This window comes from Psammomys obesus, unplaced genomic scaffold (genome assembly GCF_907164565.1).
Source record: "Psammomys obesus unplaced genomic scaffold, mPsaObe1.curated_primary_1811, whole genome shotgun sequence".
In the NCBI taxonomy this organism is placed as follows: Eukaryota; Metazoa; Chordata; class Mammalia; order Rodentia; family Muridae; genus Psammomys; species Psammomys obesus.
Window position 1 is genome coordinate 3688890 of NW_026585643.1, and position 18422 is coordinate 3707311.

Genomic DNA, 18422 nt, shown 5'->3' on the forward strand with positions numbered 1-18422 from the left:
GATCTCTGGGTACAGAAATCGACATTTGAATCCAAAGTGTACAAAAACACCTTCCATTTCCCTTTAGCAAAACTCAAAAGAGCTGCCTAAAGCTGCTCTCTACTTCCCTGTGTCCTTCCTTCAGTAAATCCCAAACTTCAAGCCTAAAACTTTGGAAAACCCAACAAAACTCAGTTTCTTTATATCCTCGGCCACGCTGAAAGGCTCTACCTAAAACAATTTTCTCCCTGTTTACACTAGCCTCTTTCCCTATCTTAGCTACAACATTCTCCTCTTACCTTTTCATTCGATTTATTGTTTTATGTGTGCTTTGCCTGTGTGTAGTATGTGTACCACATCTGTATGTACTTGGTGCCCATGGAAGTCAGAAGAGGGCACTGGATTCCCTGTAACTGGAGTTATGGATGGCTGTAAACTACCACTCGGCACCTGGAATCAAAACAAGGCCCTCTGCCGGAGCAACAAGTGCTTTTAATCGCTGAGCCATCTCTACTTCTTCAGCGGTTTCATCCAGTTATGTGGACATGGCTGCAAATGCCATGTAGCAAAAAGAACTGAAATTTTGGAGTCGGCAATACATGAAAGGTGGTCGAGAGTTTTACTTTGAAAATCATTTATTTTACATTATGTAATCAAAGATACAAACAAACAAACAAATAAACAAACACCAAGCACTTAGAATTGCCCTGGAATTCTTCCACTTGATCTTCAATCTGCAATTAGAATAATCTTAATTCCACACAAAATTTCCTAAAGCTGCTGGGCAGTGGTGGTACATGCCTTTAAGCCCTATACTTGGGAGACAGAGGCAAGAGGATCTCTGTGAGTTTGAGGTCAGCCTGGTCTACAGAGTGAATTTTAAGATAGCCAGGGCTACACAGAGAAAAAAAAATCCTAAAGCTAGGAAGCCCATGAAGCACCTTAGGGTAACTGCTAATTCTTTCTCAGAATGTTAGCTGGTCTCTACAGAACACCGGCCCCTCATTCCCCCACTGGTGCAATGCAGAGCTCTCCTGGGAGCACTACCATGAACTTGCAGATTTACTTTCTAGTTCTTGGATCAGAAGGATCTTAGGCTCAAAGGACATTAGATAGTTCTAGAATCAAGATGGCTCCTGGCTCAGGATCAGAATCTTCTAGAGAGAATAAGGTTCAGATCTGCTGAGTGGCCAAGCTGGAGATGGAAGCTGGAGAGGCCAACACACTGTGGTGGAATGGAAAAATTCATGTAAGAGTGAAGTAAGTGAAAGACTAGGAGAAAGCAGGACAACTGACAGCGGTGAGCCTTCCTTCCAGCTCCACTGGTCTCTCTAAAAAATTTGAAAACTTCAGTCCAGCTTGCTTCCACACTAGAATTCCTACAAACAGAAACAAAATCAAGACAATTAAGAGACATCAGAACAGAAGACAACATCATAGCTAAGTACTTTATACTTAGACCCCCCCACCCCCACATGATAAAGAATAAAAGAGACCATGGTGGCATACACAAGGCAGGCAGGCAGATCTCTGTGATTTGAGGCTGGCCTGCCTGATCTATGTAGCAAGTTCCAGGCCAGCTAAGGCTGTACAGTGAGATCCTTTCTCAAGAATTAATATTAAAAACTAAATTAAAAAGGGGATCTGGGAATAGACTCATTATTAGACAAGCATACTTGTAATTTTGGAATGCTTAGTTCAAGAGCCAGTTCATGTTAACCTAAACTGGCAATGCAGAGGAAAAGGAAACCGCACTGCCATCTAAAATGCTCAGGTAACATGTGTGTCTTACTCACGGTCACCAGTTCTCCTTGTTGGCAGCACATCTGGTGTTCTGGCCCTCGTACTTGAGGAAGCCTCTCCTGGGCAGCGCTGCTTTAACCTCCACTGGAGAAGGTAGGTTTGGATTATGCTTTGTTAACATCTAAAACAAAAAATTCTTTTTATCAGGTCCATATTTATGAATGACAAATCTGGAAGATGTTATAAAAATTCAAGAAAAGCTATGAACAATGTAAAGATAAGGGTTATTTAAAATACTTTTTAAAAATCAGCATATAAACATACATGTCCTTATAAACAATAAAAAAAGAAAATTAAATTAACTTCACATGGAAGCTTGATGTCGAAAATCTAAACACACATTTACTGAAGTTATGGAACATCCCGAGAGCCATGTTAAGAAGTCTTGATGGTGTAGAAACTAACAGGAAGACTGAGATGCCCAGAAGAGGAGGTACACAACAGCTGTGAGTAAGTGCACTGCATCTAGTCAAGACTGAGCAAATGAGCATCCATCATGGGTGGGGAGAGGCTCACAGGCCCTAGCTCTCCTGAAGTATCCAGATACAGTTAATAAGGAGGGCAAGACATTTTCTTCAGTGGCAGAGCCACCTGTCAACAAACCCTCACTCATGCTCCTATAAACAGCCCTAATGAAACTCATTTGGAGTGTCTCTCTTAACACAGAAGTAGAGGGAGCTGATTGGGAAGGGAAAGGGGGTCCGAAGGAGTGGGACAAAAGAAGGTAATGGGTGTCTGTGTGTACCTGTGAACATGAACAAAATATATTATGTACATGTAGGACAATGTCATCAGAAAACCCATTACTATAGAATTAACACATGCTGCTTAAAACAGAAAAAGAGGGCTGGATTGATGGCTCAGTGGTTCAGAGCACCGTCTGCTCTTCCAAAGGACCCGGGTTCAATTCCCAGCACCTACATGGCAGCTCACAACTGTCTGTAACTCCAGTCCCACGAATTCTGACACCTTCACACCAATGCACAAAAAGAATAAAGTTAAATAAATTATTTAAAAAAAAAAACAGTAAAAGAAAAAGAAGTATCACAGTGAACGTAATACTGGAGGACCTGGATTCAATTCCCAGCACTCCCATGGCAGCTCACACTGTCTGTAACCCCAATTTCAAGGGATCTGACATCTTTACACTAATGCACATAAAATAAAATTAAATAAATTAAAAAAAGGGAATCTGATTGGCCTGCTCGTTGATCACTTCCCCCTGAGGGGGGAGCAGCCTTACCAGGCCACAGTAGAGGACAATGCAGCCACTTTTGATGAGAACTGATAGACTAAGATCAGAAAGAAGGAGAGGAGGACCTCCCCTATCAGTGGACTTGGGGAGTGGCATGCATGCAGAAAGGGGAGGGAGGGTGGGATCGGCAGGGGAGAAGGGAGGGGCTTATGGGGGGATACAAAATGAATAAAGTGTAATTAATAAAAAAAAAAATAAAAGATTAAAAAAAAAAAAAAGGGTAGAGTGCTTCTGTGCCATAAACAAGTCCCAGCGTTTTGCCCCTGCACCCTTACTTTCCACAGAAAGAAAACCCGCAGCAGGAAACAGTAGCCCGCCACATGCACCCTTGTAAAGACAGATGCTCCCTCCTCACCCAGTCCATCTTCTAAGAGCAGCAGAGCTGGGATTGGAGACAGCTTAGCAGGTACGAGCATGTACCAGAGTTCGCTTCCCAGCTCCCACTTGGGCAGCTTACAACTGCCTGTAATTCTAGATTGGATGCCCTCTTCTGACTCCTCAGGCACCTGCATTCATAGGTTCATGTACTCCTACACATAAGTAAAAGTAAAATATACCAAAAAAAGGTAAAATTTAATAGATCCTTTGTTGATCTTTCAGGGTGAGTCAGTTCTGGCATTTGTGTATTTTTCACCGGGTTTATTGTTCTTGTGGCCTCCAGTAAGGCAGAGAAGCTCTAGAGCAGTCTCTCAGGAGTTCTCTGCCCCTGCAAACTGTCCAACACTATAACCTGGATTAGTGGCAGTTGGACCAGTCATCTAGCAGTGTCTACTAGTTGGTGATACCACACTACAGAGTCAGCCTTTTTAATACCAGATAAATCAATGCCCACAAACTGACAGTTTGAGAAATGAGGACACAGGTATTAATGACACCCTGCTATGGAGAATATAGAGCAAATGGCATTTTCACTTTCAATGGAACAACAGCTAATGTGGCAATCACAGATAAAAACTAACAGAAACAATACATTGTAGAACACAAACTACAAGAAAAGGTAGTTCTCATGAAAGTAATATTGCTAAAGCCAAGTTAGGAACTGGTAGTTTTTGGTTCAGGAAAGCCTTAAGGTTTTTCTCAATACCCAAAGTCCCACACTGGCAATATGTGTAAATGACAGTTTACATGCGCTTTCAGGTCTCTAACACAAGTATATAATTTTCAAAATATTGGAAAATAACCTGGAGAATGTCTTCTGGAATTGTAGTGACTTCTGGAGGACTGGGTGTTCTGATATTTTCACAAGAAGTAATTGTAGGAGAAGGGGGATCTGCAAAATTCTCATAGCATTCATCTGAATTTAAGATTAACGGAGCACAATCCTTAACGTCCAAATCACTCACTGAAGTATTTGACTTTGATAATGGATAATTTTTATATACCTACAGAATAAAAATAATTGAATTATAGTAAATAAATAATAATGTTTAAATACATTTTTATTCAATTACTAGTTCCTTTGGAGTCTAGTAGAGCAGGCTCTGAACTTTTCTGACTGAGTTCTACTGAGTTCTTGATTTTTAACCAAGAAACAAAGTACTGTCTCAGTACTAATACAGGAGAACTTGACAGAACAGCGGCTGACTACAGATCTGGACAGAGGCCCCGCCCCATCTCAGGCAGCACAAAACTAAGTACTGGGGCAGCAACATGAGGCCTAAGGAGGGAGATCAAAGCTTTTACCTTGATGGACCTTTACCAAATCTGTAAAGTCTCCGCAGGGGGTAGTTTCAAGGCAGGAATGCAGATGAGCAGAAAACAAAAGGAGGAAAGGCTAGTCTGCTAGACAGGAAAGGCCAGCTCAAAAGAACATAATGTTTATTTATACATGCAGGCTCACTGCCATACCCAAGAGAGGCTTAGCATACACTTAAGAAGTCATGCAAAGTCAAGTTAATAAAGACAGTGTGGTTACAAATAGCACACCAACAGGTGCCTTCCACAGGAACAGAAATTTAACAAGTGGGTGTGGTGGTGGGGCAAGAGGATGAGGAGACCATAGTCAATTCTAGGCTTTAAGCAAGGTCTAAGGCCACTCTGGGCTACATGAGGCCCTTTCTTTTTAAAAACAAAACAAAACAAAACAAAACAAAACCACTCTGTGCACACCGCCAAAAGATGCATGTGCAGCTGCACTGTCCAGCATTTCTAGCCACAGCTCAGGTACATCAAGCCACATTTTACGTACTTAAAAACTAAAAACGACAGGACACTCCACCACAGTCAATAGCCTTGTCAGACTGTACAGCACCAGCTGTCTCACCCGACTCATGAGTAAGGTTTGATTATGTTGAAAATAAGTCAACAATGCTAAGCATTAAGTTACTTAAAAATCTGTTACCTAGAAAGAACCAGTCTGAGCTGTTTCTATTCACTTTTTGCTTAAAATATGTATGTGTGCATGGTGGCTCACAACCATCTGTAATGAGATCTGGTGCTGGTGCCCTCTTCTGGCATGTATACATGCAGGCAGAATAATGTATAAATAATAAATAAAATTTAAAAAATGTGTGTGAATAATCATTTATCTTCAAGAATATCAAACTTCTTGAAAACATTTTTTTTTTTTTTTTGCTTGGTCACATCTGACTTTAAGACTGACAAGATAGATGGCATCCGCCCTCAGACATGCTCACTGCATTCATTCTCTGCTTTCTCACTAGCTATTTGCATTGGTTCTCATGGCTCCAAATTCCTTCCTATACTGTCACATAATCTTTGTCTCAAATTGCCTTAAACAAATTTTGATGTATGAAAAAGATGATGGGTCCTGCTCTATGGGGATAAACTACCTCCCGACTGCACTGTACATGCGTTCGTAAGAGCTGCACTAGTCTAACCTGTTACCATGCTGAGTCTACAAGTCATGACTCAGTCATAAGAAGATTAGAGTGTTTAAGTTCAGTGGAACTTTACCAAATGTGCACTGTCCAATGTAGAAGGAATCTTCAAACCAGGAGTGCAGAATTTAGGTGGCAACGGTGACTTGGTGTATTCAGCATCTAGAAGACATTAAAAAATTAAGTTTAAGTATTCCATCTTTAAAATTTTTTATACAATTATGTATGTGTGTGCACATGATTGGAGGTGTCAAAACGCTCAGCTAGCCCTGGAGCTGGAGTTAGAGGTGGTTGTGAGCACCTAATGTGGCTGCTGGGAATCGAACCAGGGTCCAACAGAAGAACCCTCTAGCGGCATGTGCTCCTAAACTGAGCCATCTTTCAGCCCCAGTATTCCAATTTTCAAGTTAAAAGCACTGTCACTCTAGCTTGTATATTTTATTATTAATGTTTTAAAAATATAAATTTGGTGTGCAGTTTGGCTGGACAAGAAAAACCCAAACTGTCAAATTCACATATATACTTATCATTAGTATTAATAAAAGTTGCATGACATGAGAGCAGTACAAAGCAATGAATTCTGCTGTACTAGGTAACATATAAGAGTGACGAACTTTTTTTTTTGAGACAAGTTTTCTCTGTGTAGTCTTGGCCATCTTGGACTCGGGGCTGGCCTCAAACTCTCAGTGATCTGCCTGCCTCTGCCGCCTGAGTGCTGGGATTACAGGCGCGCACCACCTAGCTTCATGCCTGGATTTTTAACGGCAGTTTTGGGGACCCTAACCCAATTCGGCCCTCACATTTGTGTAGTGAGTATTTTACCAACTGAGCCATCTCCCCAGCCATACTTCTTTAAAAAGCCATACTTTATTGGGAAATGACTTCTGACCATGGCATAAAGGCATAGATGTCTGTGCATGTTTATGCCTATGGAGGTCAGAAAAAGACATCGGAGGCCCTGGAATTGGAGATACATATGGTTTTGAGTACATGGTTGCTAGGAATCAAATCAGGTTCCCTGGAAGAACAGCTAATGCTCTTAACTGCTGAGTTATCTCTGCAGCCTTAATTTCACTTTTTTTTTTTTTTTAAAGTAGCATCTTGGGAGCTGGAGAGATAGCTCAGCAGTTAGGGCACTGGCTGCTCCTCCAGAGGACTAGCTTCAATTCCTAGCCCCCAATGGCAGTTTACAACCATCTGCAACTCTAGTTTTGGGGGATCTGATACCCTCTCCTGGACTCTGAAAGTACCAGATAGGCATGTACTTGGTACACAGACATATATGTAGAATACCCATACACACTAAAAATAAAAAAGTAAAATAAAAAGCATCTTGGCAGGCAGAACTTCTGTTACTGCCATACCCAGTTCGTTCCTTTCAATATACCAATGAGTCTCTTTTCTTTCTTTAAACAACCAGTACTTCTTTAATGCACCCACCCTCTACCTTACAGAACTGTAAGCTACCAACAGTTATGAGCCAGTTATTTTTTTAAACTCATCTGTATGAGCAGTGCAATTTAATAACATGTTTTAAAATTACATATTTTTTTCCCCTAAAAATAGTTCAAAACTTTGGAAAGATAAAGACAGTTTAAACATTTGCCAATAAGGTGAGAAGAGCTCACAGATTTGGAAAAATTAAAGAATAAATGGGGGCTGGAGAGGTGGCTCAGTGGTTAAGAGCTCTGGCTACTCTTCTAAAAGACTCGAATTCAGTTCCCCAGCATCCACATGGCACTCAGCCACCTGTAAGTCTAGGTCCAGAGGATCTAACACCCTCTTTTCACCTCTACAGGCAACAGGAGAACATGTGGCGTACTGACACACATAGAGGCAAAACACTCATACATACAAAAATAATTTTTTTTTTTTTAATTAAAGAATATCTATTTTTGTGGGGTAAGACACTCTCAATGCAGTCCAGGCTGGCTCAAGCTTGGCCTTTAAGCTAATTTTTAAACTCACCAGTTTTTTCCAGCTGCTGGATTATGGGACCAGGAATAACAAAAGAATTATTATTGGTCACAGGCCTTGTTTGTATGGACAGGTCACAGGCCTCTTCACTGGTTCCATTCTCACGGAAACTGTAAAGTCATAAGAGTTAACATTCAACATTTGTAGAAAAACTTCATCTTACTGTATTTCAGTTTGGAGTAGCTCATTTTCAGTTTATAAAATAAAGACCAATAGAAGAAGTCATCAAAATAATTAACAAATATTAAATATATTAAATATTAAAGATATGTGTTATATCTTTTACTTCAAACATTTAAAGTAATATAATACTTACTTTAAATATAGTAATATATAAAGCAAGGTGTAGAGGCACATACTCAAAACCCTAGCACTTGAGAGACAATAGATAATACCCTATCTTGATCATCTTGAAGAAGACTAACAACCTCCACTGTGGAATTTCTTATCTAGCATATAACTGCAGTTAAATTGGCAGACTTCATTAACAACCTAGTATGACAGGATTTGTTATTTTTAATTAGTCTATCTGACAGAAAGCAAAATTATTGAAGCCCAATAGCAAATTGCAAAGGGCTGGACAGATAGCTCAGTGGTTAAGGGCACTGGCTGCTCTTCCAGAGAACCAGCGTTCAATTCCTAACCCCTACAGGGCAGCTCAGTCTCTAACTCCAATCCCAGGGGATCTGATGCCCTTCTTCTCAGGTACCAGGCATGAACAAGGTGCTGACAAAACACCCAAACCTTCAAAAAAAATTAGAAATGTTAAAAACTGTCACTATTTTAGAGTAAAAAGACTGAGTCTGTCATTTTATTAAGACTGACTTGCCCAAGGTGGGCATGGTGGCAAACTCCTTTAATCCCAGCACTGAGGGAGGCAGAGGCACGAGGATCTCTGTGAGTTCGAGGCCAGCCTGAACCAAGGCTGTTACACAGAGAAACCCTGTCCTGAGAAAAAAACCAAAACAAAAACCAAACAAAAAAGAATGACTTGCACAATTACGGCAACACAGGAGAAAACACTGCATGCTGTGCGGATCCTACCACTCCTTAACTTCTCTAAGGAAATCAATAACTCACACTTCATTGATGAAATTACTGATTTGAGAGATTTAAAATATGAAGTAGCTAAAGAGATGGCTCAGCGTCTCCAGCCCTTCCAGAAGACCCCTGGCACGACATAAGTGGTAGCTAGCTCATTTTAACCCTGTCAAAAAGGCTAAGGTTAAAATTAAAAAAAAAAAAAAAAAAAAGGCAAAGGTGGTACACACCTTTGCCCTCAGCACCAAGAAAGCAGAGGCAGGATTCTCTGAGTTTCAGGGCATCCAGGACTCCAGGATTCCACAAAAAGACTCTGACTCAAACAAACAAACAACAACAACCAACCAAACACAGAAACCCACGTTTTGCTGTGTGGATGGTAGGAAAGGGGAACACAGGAACACACTCATTTACTGCTAACAGGAGTGCAAACAGGTGCAGCCCTCTAAAAACCAGTGTGGAGGCTCCATATAAAGCTAGAACTAGATCTTCCATGTGAGTTACACCACTGTTGCACATGTACAAGTGTGCGTATCTTCCTACAGAGGTCTTCTCAACTATGTTCATTGCTGTTCTGTTTATGACAGCCAGGAAATGGAAATACTGACATGTTCATCTGCTGGTAACAGATCTGAAAATGTGCTGCATTTACACGGTGGAATATTATTCAGCTTATTAGAGAAATGAAACTAGGCCATTTGCAGGTAAATGGATGGAACTGTAAACAATCATTCTGAATGAGGTAATGCAGCCTCCCAAAGACAAACATTACATCTCCTATGGTATGTGAACTATGCAGAGGCACAGCCTGTAGGGACCACAAGGAGAGGCATTAAGGACAGCAGATACAGCACAGGGTGTGTGTGGGGCATGGGGAATATGGAGTAAGAAGGATTAAGTGGGGTGGAGGATGAGATGAGGGTAGGAGAGAAGGTCAATTAACACTAAAGAGCTTTGAAAGGGCCATGGAGACCTACCACTGTAGAAGCTTCCTAAAACATACACACACAGGAACAGTTTAAAAGGAGTTACCCCATACCAAGAACACTGGCCCCCACCTCCGAGACACACAGAAATCCCAGAGCCTGGAAAAAGTTACCTTTTGGAGTTGTTTGCCAGTAAAGCCCCATAGACTCCCAACCCATTATAGAGAAATTATGCTCACTAGAGTTTCAGAAATAACCACTTTCTAACTGAAATTATGCTCACTAGAGTTTCAGAAATAACCACTTTCTAACTGAAATTATGACCTGATCCACAAGCTGGAAGCCAGGCCTAACACTGTTATTGGGGACAAGAACCTGTGGCTAGATAGGTCCCAGGAGAACCGACTCATGTTAGTTGTGCTACACGTTGGAGTATTAAACTGAAGCCTAATGACGATGCTATGATGGGTGTGTCCACCCAGGTTTTCACTTTTGAGGCACGCTTTCTCTACATAGCCCTGAATGTCCTGGACTCCCTATGTAGACCAGGCTGGCCTCAAACTCAGAGAGCTGCTCCCTCAGTGCTGGGGATAAAGCCAGCACCACCACGCCCACCACCACTGCATTCCTGAATCTTTGGGGATTTTTCTTTTGTTTCAGGCTGGCCTTGAACTCACACAGATCAGCCTAGCTCTGCCTCCCAAGGATGTCCAGCTTTGAAAAGCTTCTTTTTGCGGATGAGCATTTACACAGAGATCCACAACTAGTCAAGACTACAGAGTGCTCAGCCCTAAACGGGATCATCTTGGAAGAAGAGGCAGTGGAGGACTACATTAAAATAGTCTTTTCCAGGGTCTGGAGAGTTGGCTCAGTGGTTAAGAGCACTATCTGCTCTTCCAGAGGACCTGGGTTCAATTCTCAGCAACAACATAGCAGCTCTCAACTCTAAGTCCAAAATCTGACACCCCTACACAGACATAAATGCAAACCAAACACCAATGCAGTAAAATAAAAATAAATATTTAAAAAAATAAAAAAAAGTTTTCCTGGCACAACAGGGCAGTTCACATATGAACTCACAACAGTTGTGACAGAATGTACAAAGTTAAGCTACACCAAATACCAATATGGAGGAGGAAGGAGGCCACAAAGTCTCACCCTTAGCAGAGGAGCTACAGGTACCTGTCATCTGCTGAGAGACATGTGGTCCTTGGCAGGTAGACTATGCTGCAGCAGTATTTGGGAGCACAAATCAGACTCCATGGGTTATTTAATGAAAAGGACATGAACTGGGGGGATGGTAGTTCTAGAGGAATTAGAGGGAACAAACAAACAAACAAACAAAAACCCTGTATAAAGTTTATAAAGAATTAACAAAAATATTTTCTGATGTTAACACACACTGTTAACTACTGAGCCACTAGCAGTCAACATCACACACTGCTCTTCTAGGAGCTGAGCTGGGTTTCCAGCGCCTACGTCAGGCAGCTCACAACTGCCTGCACCTCCAGTTCCAAGCGGATCCAATGGCTCTGGGCTCTGAAGGCACCCGCACTGACCAGCACACACCCACATGTGTGATTAAAAATAAACCTTTTAAAAAAGTCATGTTGCTTACCTCTTATTGTTCTTCATGTTTTTAAGTCCAATTGTATAATCTTCATTTAAACACATAGTATGTTCAGATATACCAAAGTGTTCTAATTTTGGGGTTACACACTCAAAATCATCCATCCTTATGGCACATCTGGGGGTCTTGAGCACTTTAACAAAAGGCTCTTTGGCAGGAGGGGTTTCAGATACACACTCCTCTTCAAGGCTGATGGCTGTCTGGGGAGGGTTTGCTGGGACTTGGGAGACCATGTACCGCTCGAGTCCGAAATCTGAGAGCTGTGGGCTACGCAGAGGCTTTTCAGAAACAGAACTGCTTGGAACACATGGATCAGACAGGTCACCCTTCACACCAGGCTCCTTGACATCTTCACACACAGCCACTTCTGGGGTGGACTCCTTTTCTCTCTGCTCACATGCTAGGAAGAAAAGTTAAAGAGGTAAGTTCCGGTTAAATATCCAGACCAAACACTTTTTGACTATTAAAATAACACAGAATAACACACTGAAAATGTTCCACATCAGCCAAATATTGATGCTTTGAAGCTTTCATTTCAACTGTCCTACAAGTCTGACATACATCTTACCTACTTGTATTCTATCTAGACATTTTAGAGAAATGAAACTGTTTCAAGAAATCAACACCCACAAACAAAATCCAATTGATTTCCTCAATGTGATTTATCGATCAGTCTTAGTGTTTCCTGAAAGCATTTAGTATGAAATTAGTGTATAATCAACTGTTCTAGATTTTACACTAACTATAACAATATGATTTTAGACTTTTAATTTTGTACAAATTTTCAATTACATTACATTCTCTCCTTGTGGGTTCTGGAAATCAAATAGAGCTTGTCAGGTTTAGTGACAAGTGCCTTCACCCAGAGCTGTCTTGCAAGGCATAAACTTAACTTTTAGGTGTCCAAGTACAGAGGAAAAAAGAGGAGTATTTGAATGTACGTTTCTTTTAGGAGGAAAGCAAATTCTATCACACTTTTTTTTTTCTTTTTCTTTCTAGCCTACAGTACCTGCTATCCCCAGATGGTCTCCCATCCAAGTACTAACCAGGCCCGACCCTGCTTAGCTTCTGAGATCAGATGAGATCGGGTATGTTCAGGGTGGTATGGCTATTACACATTTTTAAACTTTGAAGGTAAACTGAACTCTAGTACATCATGTTGACTAACTGACTTACCATACATACATACTTACTGGATCTTATTAATGCTTTTCTGACATACAATGATGATCTTCATAAAAGAACAAGATATTGAAACATTTTAAGCCACCCACTCAGAGTCTGGGCAAAATGGCAGCAGCAGCAGTTAACACTGGCCAACAGACTAATCAGTTGGTCTCCATCTAGCGATCTTCATGCCTTGGCCTCTAAAGGACTGCAATACGCTCAGCTCTCACTAGTCTTTCTGCACCCTCATGAAGTAGCTACATTACATTCCCCACCTGACACTGAGGAACAGGTGAGTAATGAGGCTCTGAGCAGTGACAACTTTTGAACTGCTGCCCTTTCTGCCTCACACCCCTAGGATTACAGGCATGTGTTGTTTTACTAAGCCATGAGAGTATACTAACCAATCCTTTTTTTTTTTTTTGACAAGTTTGCAACTAAGAAATTATTTTGTCAATTTGTACAGCTCAAGCATCTTGTTCTGCAGAAAAAGAATCTGAATATAAAAGGATGAAAGAGTACTGTGTGGTTCTCCAGCTACTTATTGGCAGAACTAACTAGGCATGTTGTGCCCATCCTGCCGGGTGGTTTTACCTGCACTTTCTCATTTTCAACAGCTCAAAGAAGACTTATGTCCAGGACTGTGTCAGTTCTCATCTAACACTATGGAAAGCAGAACAAGGGCCAGTTTTATTTCTTGCTGCCAAGTCTTCCTGCTGTTGTTCAAGATCCAGAAGTTGCCTTACAGGGTGCACTGGCTGGCAGAGTGCTGAATGCTCCCTGAACAATCTGACAGCTGAGCCTTTAGTTGTCTTAATCACTCTGGCTCCCATTCTGAGATGCTAAGAAATGAAAGTCAATCAAACCTGAATCTTTGTCCCGTGTTTGATATCCATACTTCTGAAAATACTCTCTTAGTTTTATGATGTCTGTTGTATTTTTTCTCATCAGTACTTTTGTTGCCTTTATGAAACTTGTGCTTTCTTGGCTTTCCAACCTTGCTTTATCAAGAACGGTGTTAACATCATCCTTTTAGGAAGAAAGCAAATATATTACACATTTTCTAACTTTCAAGTTTACTTTGTGAAGATTACTATTGTTTAAGTTTAAACTTACTATGCTTGAGACCAAAAAGCAAAAATGCTTCTAACATGTAAGCCCCTAGCTTGTACAAGCTGTACCCTAGCAGCTCACTTTCCTTTTTCCCCAGACACTGACTATTCTTAAAGTTGACTCATCTTATAAAATCTGCTCTTCTTGCAAGATAGGAGTTCACAAGACTAACTGCTATTTCTATTTGTAATCAAGCTTACTCTCTTAAAGAGAGAGTAAGACAACTAGAATAACTTTAAGACAAATATGTTAAAATTAGGCCCCGCCTACGCACAGGTACAACTCATGTAATCCTGTGGGGTTTGCCTTCATAAGCCCTGAATGGATATGTCCAACTGCTTAGCTTGGAAGCATTCTCAGGTACAGTCCTGGTGCCAATCAGTGCCAGTATCTAAATAAAAACCTCTTCTCATTTAAAATCTTAGTTGCCGTCAGATTGGTGCTCTCTGAGAGACCCCATACCCATAACAACTTAAGCTAGAGGAAAGTTACCCACAGAGAGAAATGCTAAGTTAATAGTACCTTTAGGGTCTGGACTTCTGAATGAAGGTCATACAAAATTCTCATTGGAGAATCCTCAAAGTCTTCAGGAAAGAAAAATGTTCAATAAACATGAGGAAAAGAAAAAAAAAATTAATGTAGTACTTTAGACATAAAAATCCTATTGGGCGGCAGTGGGCACACCTTTAATCCCAGCACTCGGGAAGGAGAGGCAGGTGCATCTCTGTGAGTTCCAGAACAGCCACGGATACACAGAGAAACTCTTACCTTGGAAAAACAAAAACAAAACAAAAATAATAAAAGCACTCAATAAACTACAGCACATATAAAGTGCATAATCCAGGAACAGCAGCCCATGCTTTTGATCCAGAACTGAGAGGCAAAGGTAAATGGATCTGTGTGGGCTCAAGGACAGACTAGTCTCTGATCAACATAGTAAGAGCTACACAGAGGGAGTCTGTCTGATCAAATAAATAAAGTACACCTAGCACTGAAAGACTCTACCTAGCAGTGTTTCAAAGCAGACACTAAGACTCATAACCAAACCCTCGGCAGAGTGCAGGGAATCATATGAAGGAAGGGAAGTTAGTATGATATGGAAAGGATAGGAGCTCTACAAGGACCAAACATATCTGGGCACAGGGTCTTTTCTGAGACTGACACTCAACCAAGGACCATCTATAGATATAACCTAGAACTTCTGCTCGGATGTGGCCCGTGGTAGCTCAGTAACCAAGTAGTTTTCCAAAGTAAGGGGAACACGGACTATTTCTAACAGGATCTCAAGGGCAGGCTGTTTGACCACCCCCCCCCAGGGGAGGAGCAGTCCTGTTAGGCCACAGAGGAGGACTTTGCCGCCAGCCCTGAAGATACCTGATAAAACAGGGTCAGATGAAAGGGGAGGAGGTCCTCCCCTATCAGTGGACTTGGAAAGGGGCAGGGAGGAGACCAGGGAGGGAGTGTGGGGTTGGGGAGGGAATGAGGGAGCGGGATACAGCTGGGACACAGAGTTAACAAAATGTAACTAAAAAGAAAAAAAAAAAAAAAAAGTACACCTAGCAGACAAATGTCCTCTAAAAATATAAACATAATATACAGCAACTGAGACAATGGAATAAGACTCAGCATTACTCTAGAATGCAGATAAACACGAGAATGGTGCTAAAGGACTACATATCACACAGTGCCTTTCACAGTAACGTCTAGAAGAGCCGGGTCCACTCACACAGAAAGTGGAGGTAAGGTTGCCCAAGGCCACTATGATGGATGGTGACAGGATTAAGGGGAACAACTGTTTAATGAACCAGAGTTTGGGTTACTGGAGTTGAGAGAAGTACCTGTAAAGGAAGACCCATGGCTTCTGTGACAAAGTTTCAGTGAGTTAGTTCAATTACCTTTGGAAATTATTAAAATCGAAACCTCCTGTACCAACAGTTGCACAACTCTGACTATACTAAGAGCCAATGAAATGCATTCTTAAAAGTCTTACTGTATGTTAGTTATCTCAAAGATAAGGTGTAAGTCCATTTAATGACTCATCACTACAGTCACTGTCTTAGGGTTATCATTGCTGTAATGAAACACCATGACCAAAAGCAACCTGGGGAGGAAACCTGGAGGCAGAGCTGATGCAGTGGCCGTGGGAGGGTGCTGCTTACTGGCTTGCTCCCTACGGCTTGGTTGGCCTGCTCTTATGGAAGCAATGACCACCAGCCCAGAGATGGCACCACCCACATCAAACATTAATTAAGAAAACGCTCTACAGGCTTGCCTACAGCCCAATCTTATGGAGGCAGTTTATCAACTGAGGCTACCTTCTCTGAGATGAATCTAGCCTGTGCCAAGTTGACATAAAATTAGCAGCAGTTATTAAAAGTGAAACTTCTGGCAATCTTACACACACACACACACACATATACACATACATATATATATACACATACACACACACATATATATTACATATTAAAGAATTATTACATTTTCTTGTTAAAAAAACAAATGAAGTTTGTGCAGAGATAATATTTTGGTAAGAATATAAAGCAGCAAACACTGAGAAGCAATTTTTATATAGTGGAAAAAATAGACTATAGCATGTAGTCTATTATGCTGCATTAACTCAATGTAAATAAAGCACTTTTTAACCCCATAAACTAAGAATGGCAAAAACAACAACAACAAAAAAAGCTTCTAAAACAGCAAGTGTTGTCTCTTGAGTTAAAGAGAAAATATGTATATTCTTTTTACTTTTCTGTAAATTTTCCTACGGTGCATGTTACTTTCACAGTCCCCAAAACATTTCTAAATGGAGAGTTAGTCATAAGTAAGAGAAATCTGTGTGTACAGGGTGCAATTTTTTTCTTTTCTTCTTTTTTTGTTTTTATTTTTTTGAGACAGGGTTTTTCTGTGTAGCCTAGGCTCTCATCAAACTCTGAGATCCAACTGCCTCTGCCTCCCAGGGTGCTGGGATCAAAGGCTTACGATAATTATGACATTTAAAGAAACAATCTCAAAATCTGAACTACGTTTGCGTTTTGTTTTTTTGCTTGTTTATTTTGGACAGCGTCTCGCTACGTTAGTCCTGTTGACTGATAGGTCAAGCGTTCCCTACTGAGACCAGGCTGGCCCGGAACTCACAGCAATTTGCCTGCTTCTGCCTCTTTGAGCGCTGCGATTCAAGGGGCGCGCCGCTCCTTGACCTGCAACGAACAAACAGCAGGGTAGTGCTCTGTGGAGGAAACAACAGCCATTTACTGGAGAAAATGCAGATGGGCCTGCTCAACAGGGGCCCGTTGGGCGAGGAGAAATCACTCGACGCGCACTGAGAAGGGCGCTTTAGCGCATTTTCCAAAGAGACGAACCTGGATGTTAACAAGCACCCGACACGGCTCGACTTGAAAGCAGAGCGAGCCTCCGCTCCGAGCTGCCCTCCCCGCTGTACCCGGCCCACCCTCTCGGGGGCCGCGGCCGCCCGCGCCAGCTCACCGCCGTCCTCGCCGTCCAGCGCTCGCAGCAGCTGGGCCGTCTCGCCGTCCAGCAGGGCGGCCAGGCCCCGCAGCTTACAGTGGAAAGTCTGGATAGGGTTCATGCTGGCGGCGGCCGGGCCGACCGCGCACCTCCCGCCGCCCTCTAACCCGCCGCTCCTTCAAACCCGGCGCGGCGAAGGCGGCGCCCGCTCCGCGCAGGCGCAGAAGGCTCCTCTCGCGAGAGCGGAAGTCTCGTCCGGCAGCTCCCGCCAGCCCGTGGGGAGCGTGGCGTCGCCGCGGCCGTCGGTGGACGCGTCTCTCGGAGGTGAGGGCGCCCGCAGTGAGTTCTTGAGGCGGGGGGTGTTCCAGGGAGGCCCGCCGTTCCCCGCAGGGCCGCCGGCCCCCGGCCACCCGCTTCCGGTCGCGCGGGCCGTGGGCGCCTCGTGCACGCCGCCGCTCGCTTTCCGCCTCGGGTGTCGGCGACCGCGGCTTTCCCGTCCTTCCCTCAGGAGGCGCCATGTTCCTCACCGCGGTCCTCCTCCGCGGCCGCCTTTCGGGCAGTCAGTGGATCGGGAAGCACCGGCGGCCGCGCACCGTGTCCTTCCACGCGAAGCAGAACATGATCCGCCGCCTGGAGGTGGAGGCCGAGAACCACTACTGGCTGAGCATGCCCTACCTGACGGCGGAGCAGGAGTACGGCCACGCCGCGGAGCGCAGGGCCCGGGATTTTGAGGCCATCAAGGCGGCCGCCACTTCCAAGTTCCCCAAGCACAGATACGTGGCAGACCAGCTAGACCATCTCAACGTCACGAAGAAATGGTCCTAACCCGGTGCCATCACCCTTCGAGTTTATGGATACCGGACTGCTCTGTCCTTATTTGGTGCTGGAGCTGAAAAAAAATGTAATTTATGTAACAGTGTGACCCCCCCTTCGACCAGTGTCTTATTAAAACAAGCATGATTAATAGTTGTTTCATAGGAATATTTGGGACTCTACCTAGGCATTTGGCTCACGCCTGCAATCCCAACACTGCAGAGGTAGAGGCAGGAAAATCTTTGCCGGTGTACCTAGTAAAACCCAGACCTCAGGAAGCCAAAAGAAAGACTATTTGGGGCTCTAACCTTTTTGCTGCCTCCGCATAATTGCTGATCTATCATCAGTTTTTGTTTTGTTTTGTTTTGCTGACAAGCCCTGCTTGTCTCCAAGTGCTGGAATTATGGTTC

At 42.8% G+C, this 18422-nt stretch overlaps 2 protein-coding genes and 1 pseudogene across 4 annotated transcripts; 1 reads left to right on the forward strand and 2 right to left on the reverse strand.

The window, feature by feature from the left end:
- Nucleotides 1–592: 592 nt before the first annotated feature.
- Ska3 (spindle and kinetochore associated complex subunit 3) lies at nucleotides 593–17382 on the reverse strand. Of its 3 annotated transcripts, XM_055617019.1 has the most exons (10): nucleotides 17218–17273; nucleotides 16870–16931; nucleotides 14254–14315; nucleotides 13485–13647; nucleotides 11440–11851; nucleotides 7846–7964; nucleotides 5954–6039; nucleotides 4219–4419; nucleotides 1776–1903; nucleotides 593–1358 (listed from the first exon to the last, which is right to left on the reverse strand). In XM_055617019.1, exons 3-9 carry the CDS (start codon nucleotides 14296–14298, stop codon nucleotides 1778–1780), a joined length of 1152 nt encoding a protein of 383 aa, XP_055472994.1. In that variant the 5' UTR covers nucleotides 14299–14315; nucleotides 16870–16931; nucleotides 17218–17273; the 3' UTR covers nucleotides 593–1358; nucleotides 1776–1777. The 3 variants fall into 3 exon arrangements, with proteins under 3 accessions (XP_055472994.1, XP_055472976.1, XP_055472985.1); XM_055617001.1 differs by lacking the exon at nucleotides 16870–16931 and having other exon boundaries at nucleotides 17218–17382; XM_055617010.1 differs by lacking the exon at nucleotides 16870–16931 and having other exon boundaries at nucleotides 1772–1903; nucleotides 17218–17382.
- LOC129684782 (5S ribosomal RNA) lies at nucleotides 12449–12567 on the reverse strand (annotated as a pseudogene).
- A 52-nt stretch (nucleotides 17383–17434) lies between the features above and the next one.
- Nucleotides 17435–18165, forward strand: Mrpl57 (mitochondrial ribosomal protein L57). Its single transcript, XM_055617029.1, has 2 exons — nucleotides 17435–17523; nucleotides 17708–18165. Exon 2 carries the CDS (start codon nucleotides 17716–17718, stop codon nucleotides 18022–18024), a length of 309 nt encoding a protein of 102 aa, XP_055473004.1. The 5' UTR covers nucleotides 17435–17523; nucleotides 17708–17715; the 3' UTR covers nucleotides 18025–18165.
- The last annotated feature ends 257 nt before the right edge of the window (nucleotides 18166–18422 follow it).

Coding starts and splice junctions, on each gene's coding strand:
- Ska3 (XM_055617001.1), bottom strand. CDS start 17,320: ATGAACCCTATCCAGACTTTCCACTGTAAGCTGCGGGGCCTGGCCGCC. Junction 4,420..5,953: donor CATTGGACAGTGCACATTTG/GTAAAGTTCCAC, acceptor TTTATTCTGTAG/GTATATAAAAATTATCCATT. Junction 1,904..4,218: donor TTCCAGAAGACATTCTCCAG/GTTATTTTCCAA, acceptor TTTTTGTTTTAG/ATGTTAACAAAGCATAATCC.
- Mrpl57 (XM_055617029.1), top strand. CDS start 17,716: ATGTTCCTCACCGCGGTCCTCCTCCGCGGCCGCCTTTCGGGCAGTCAG.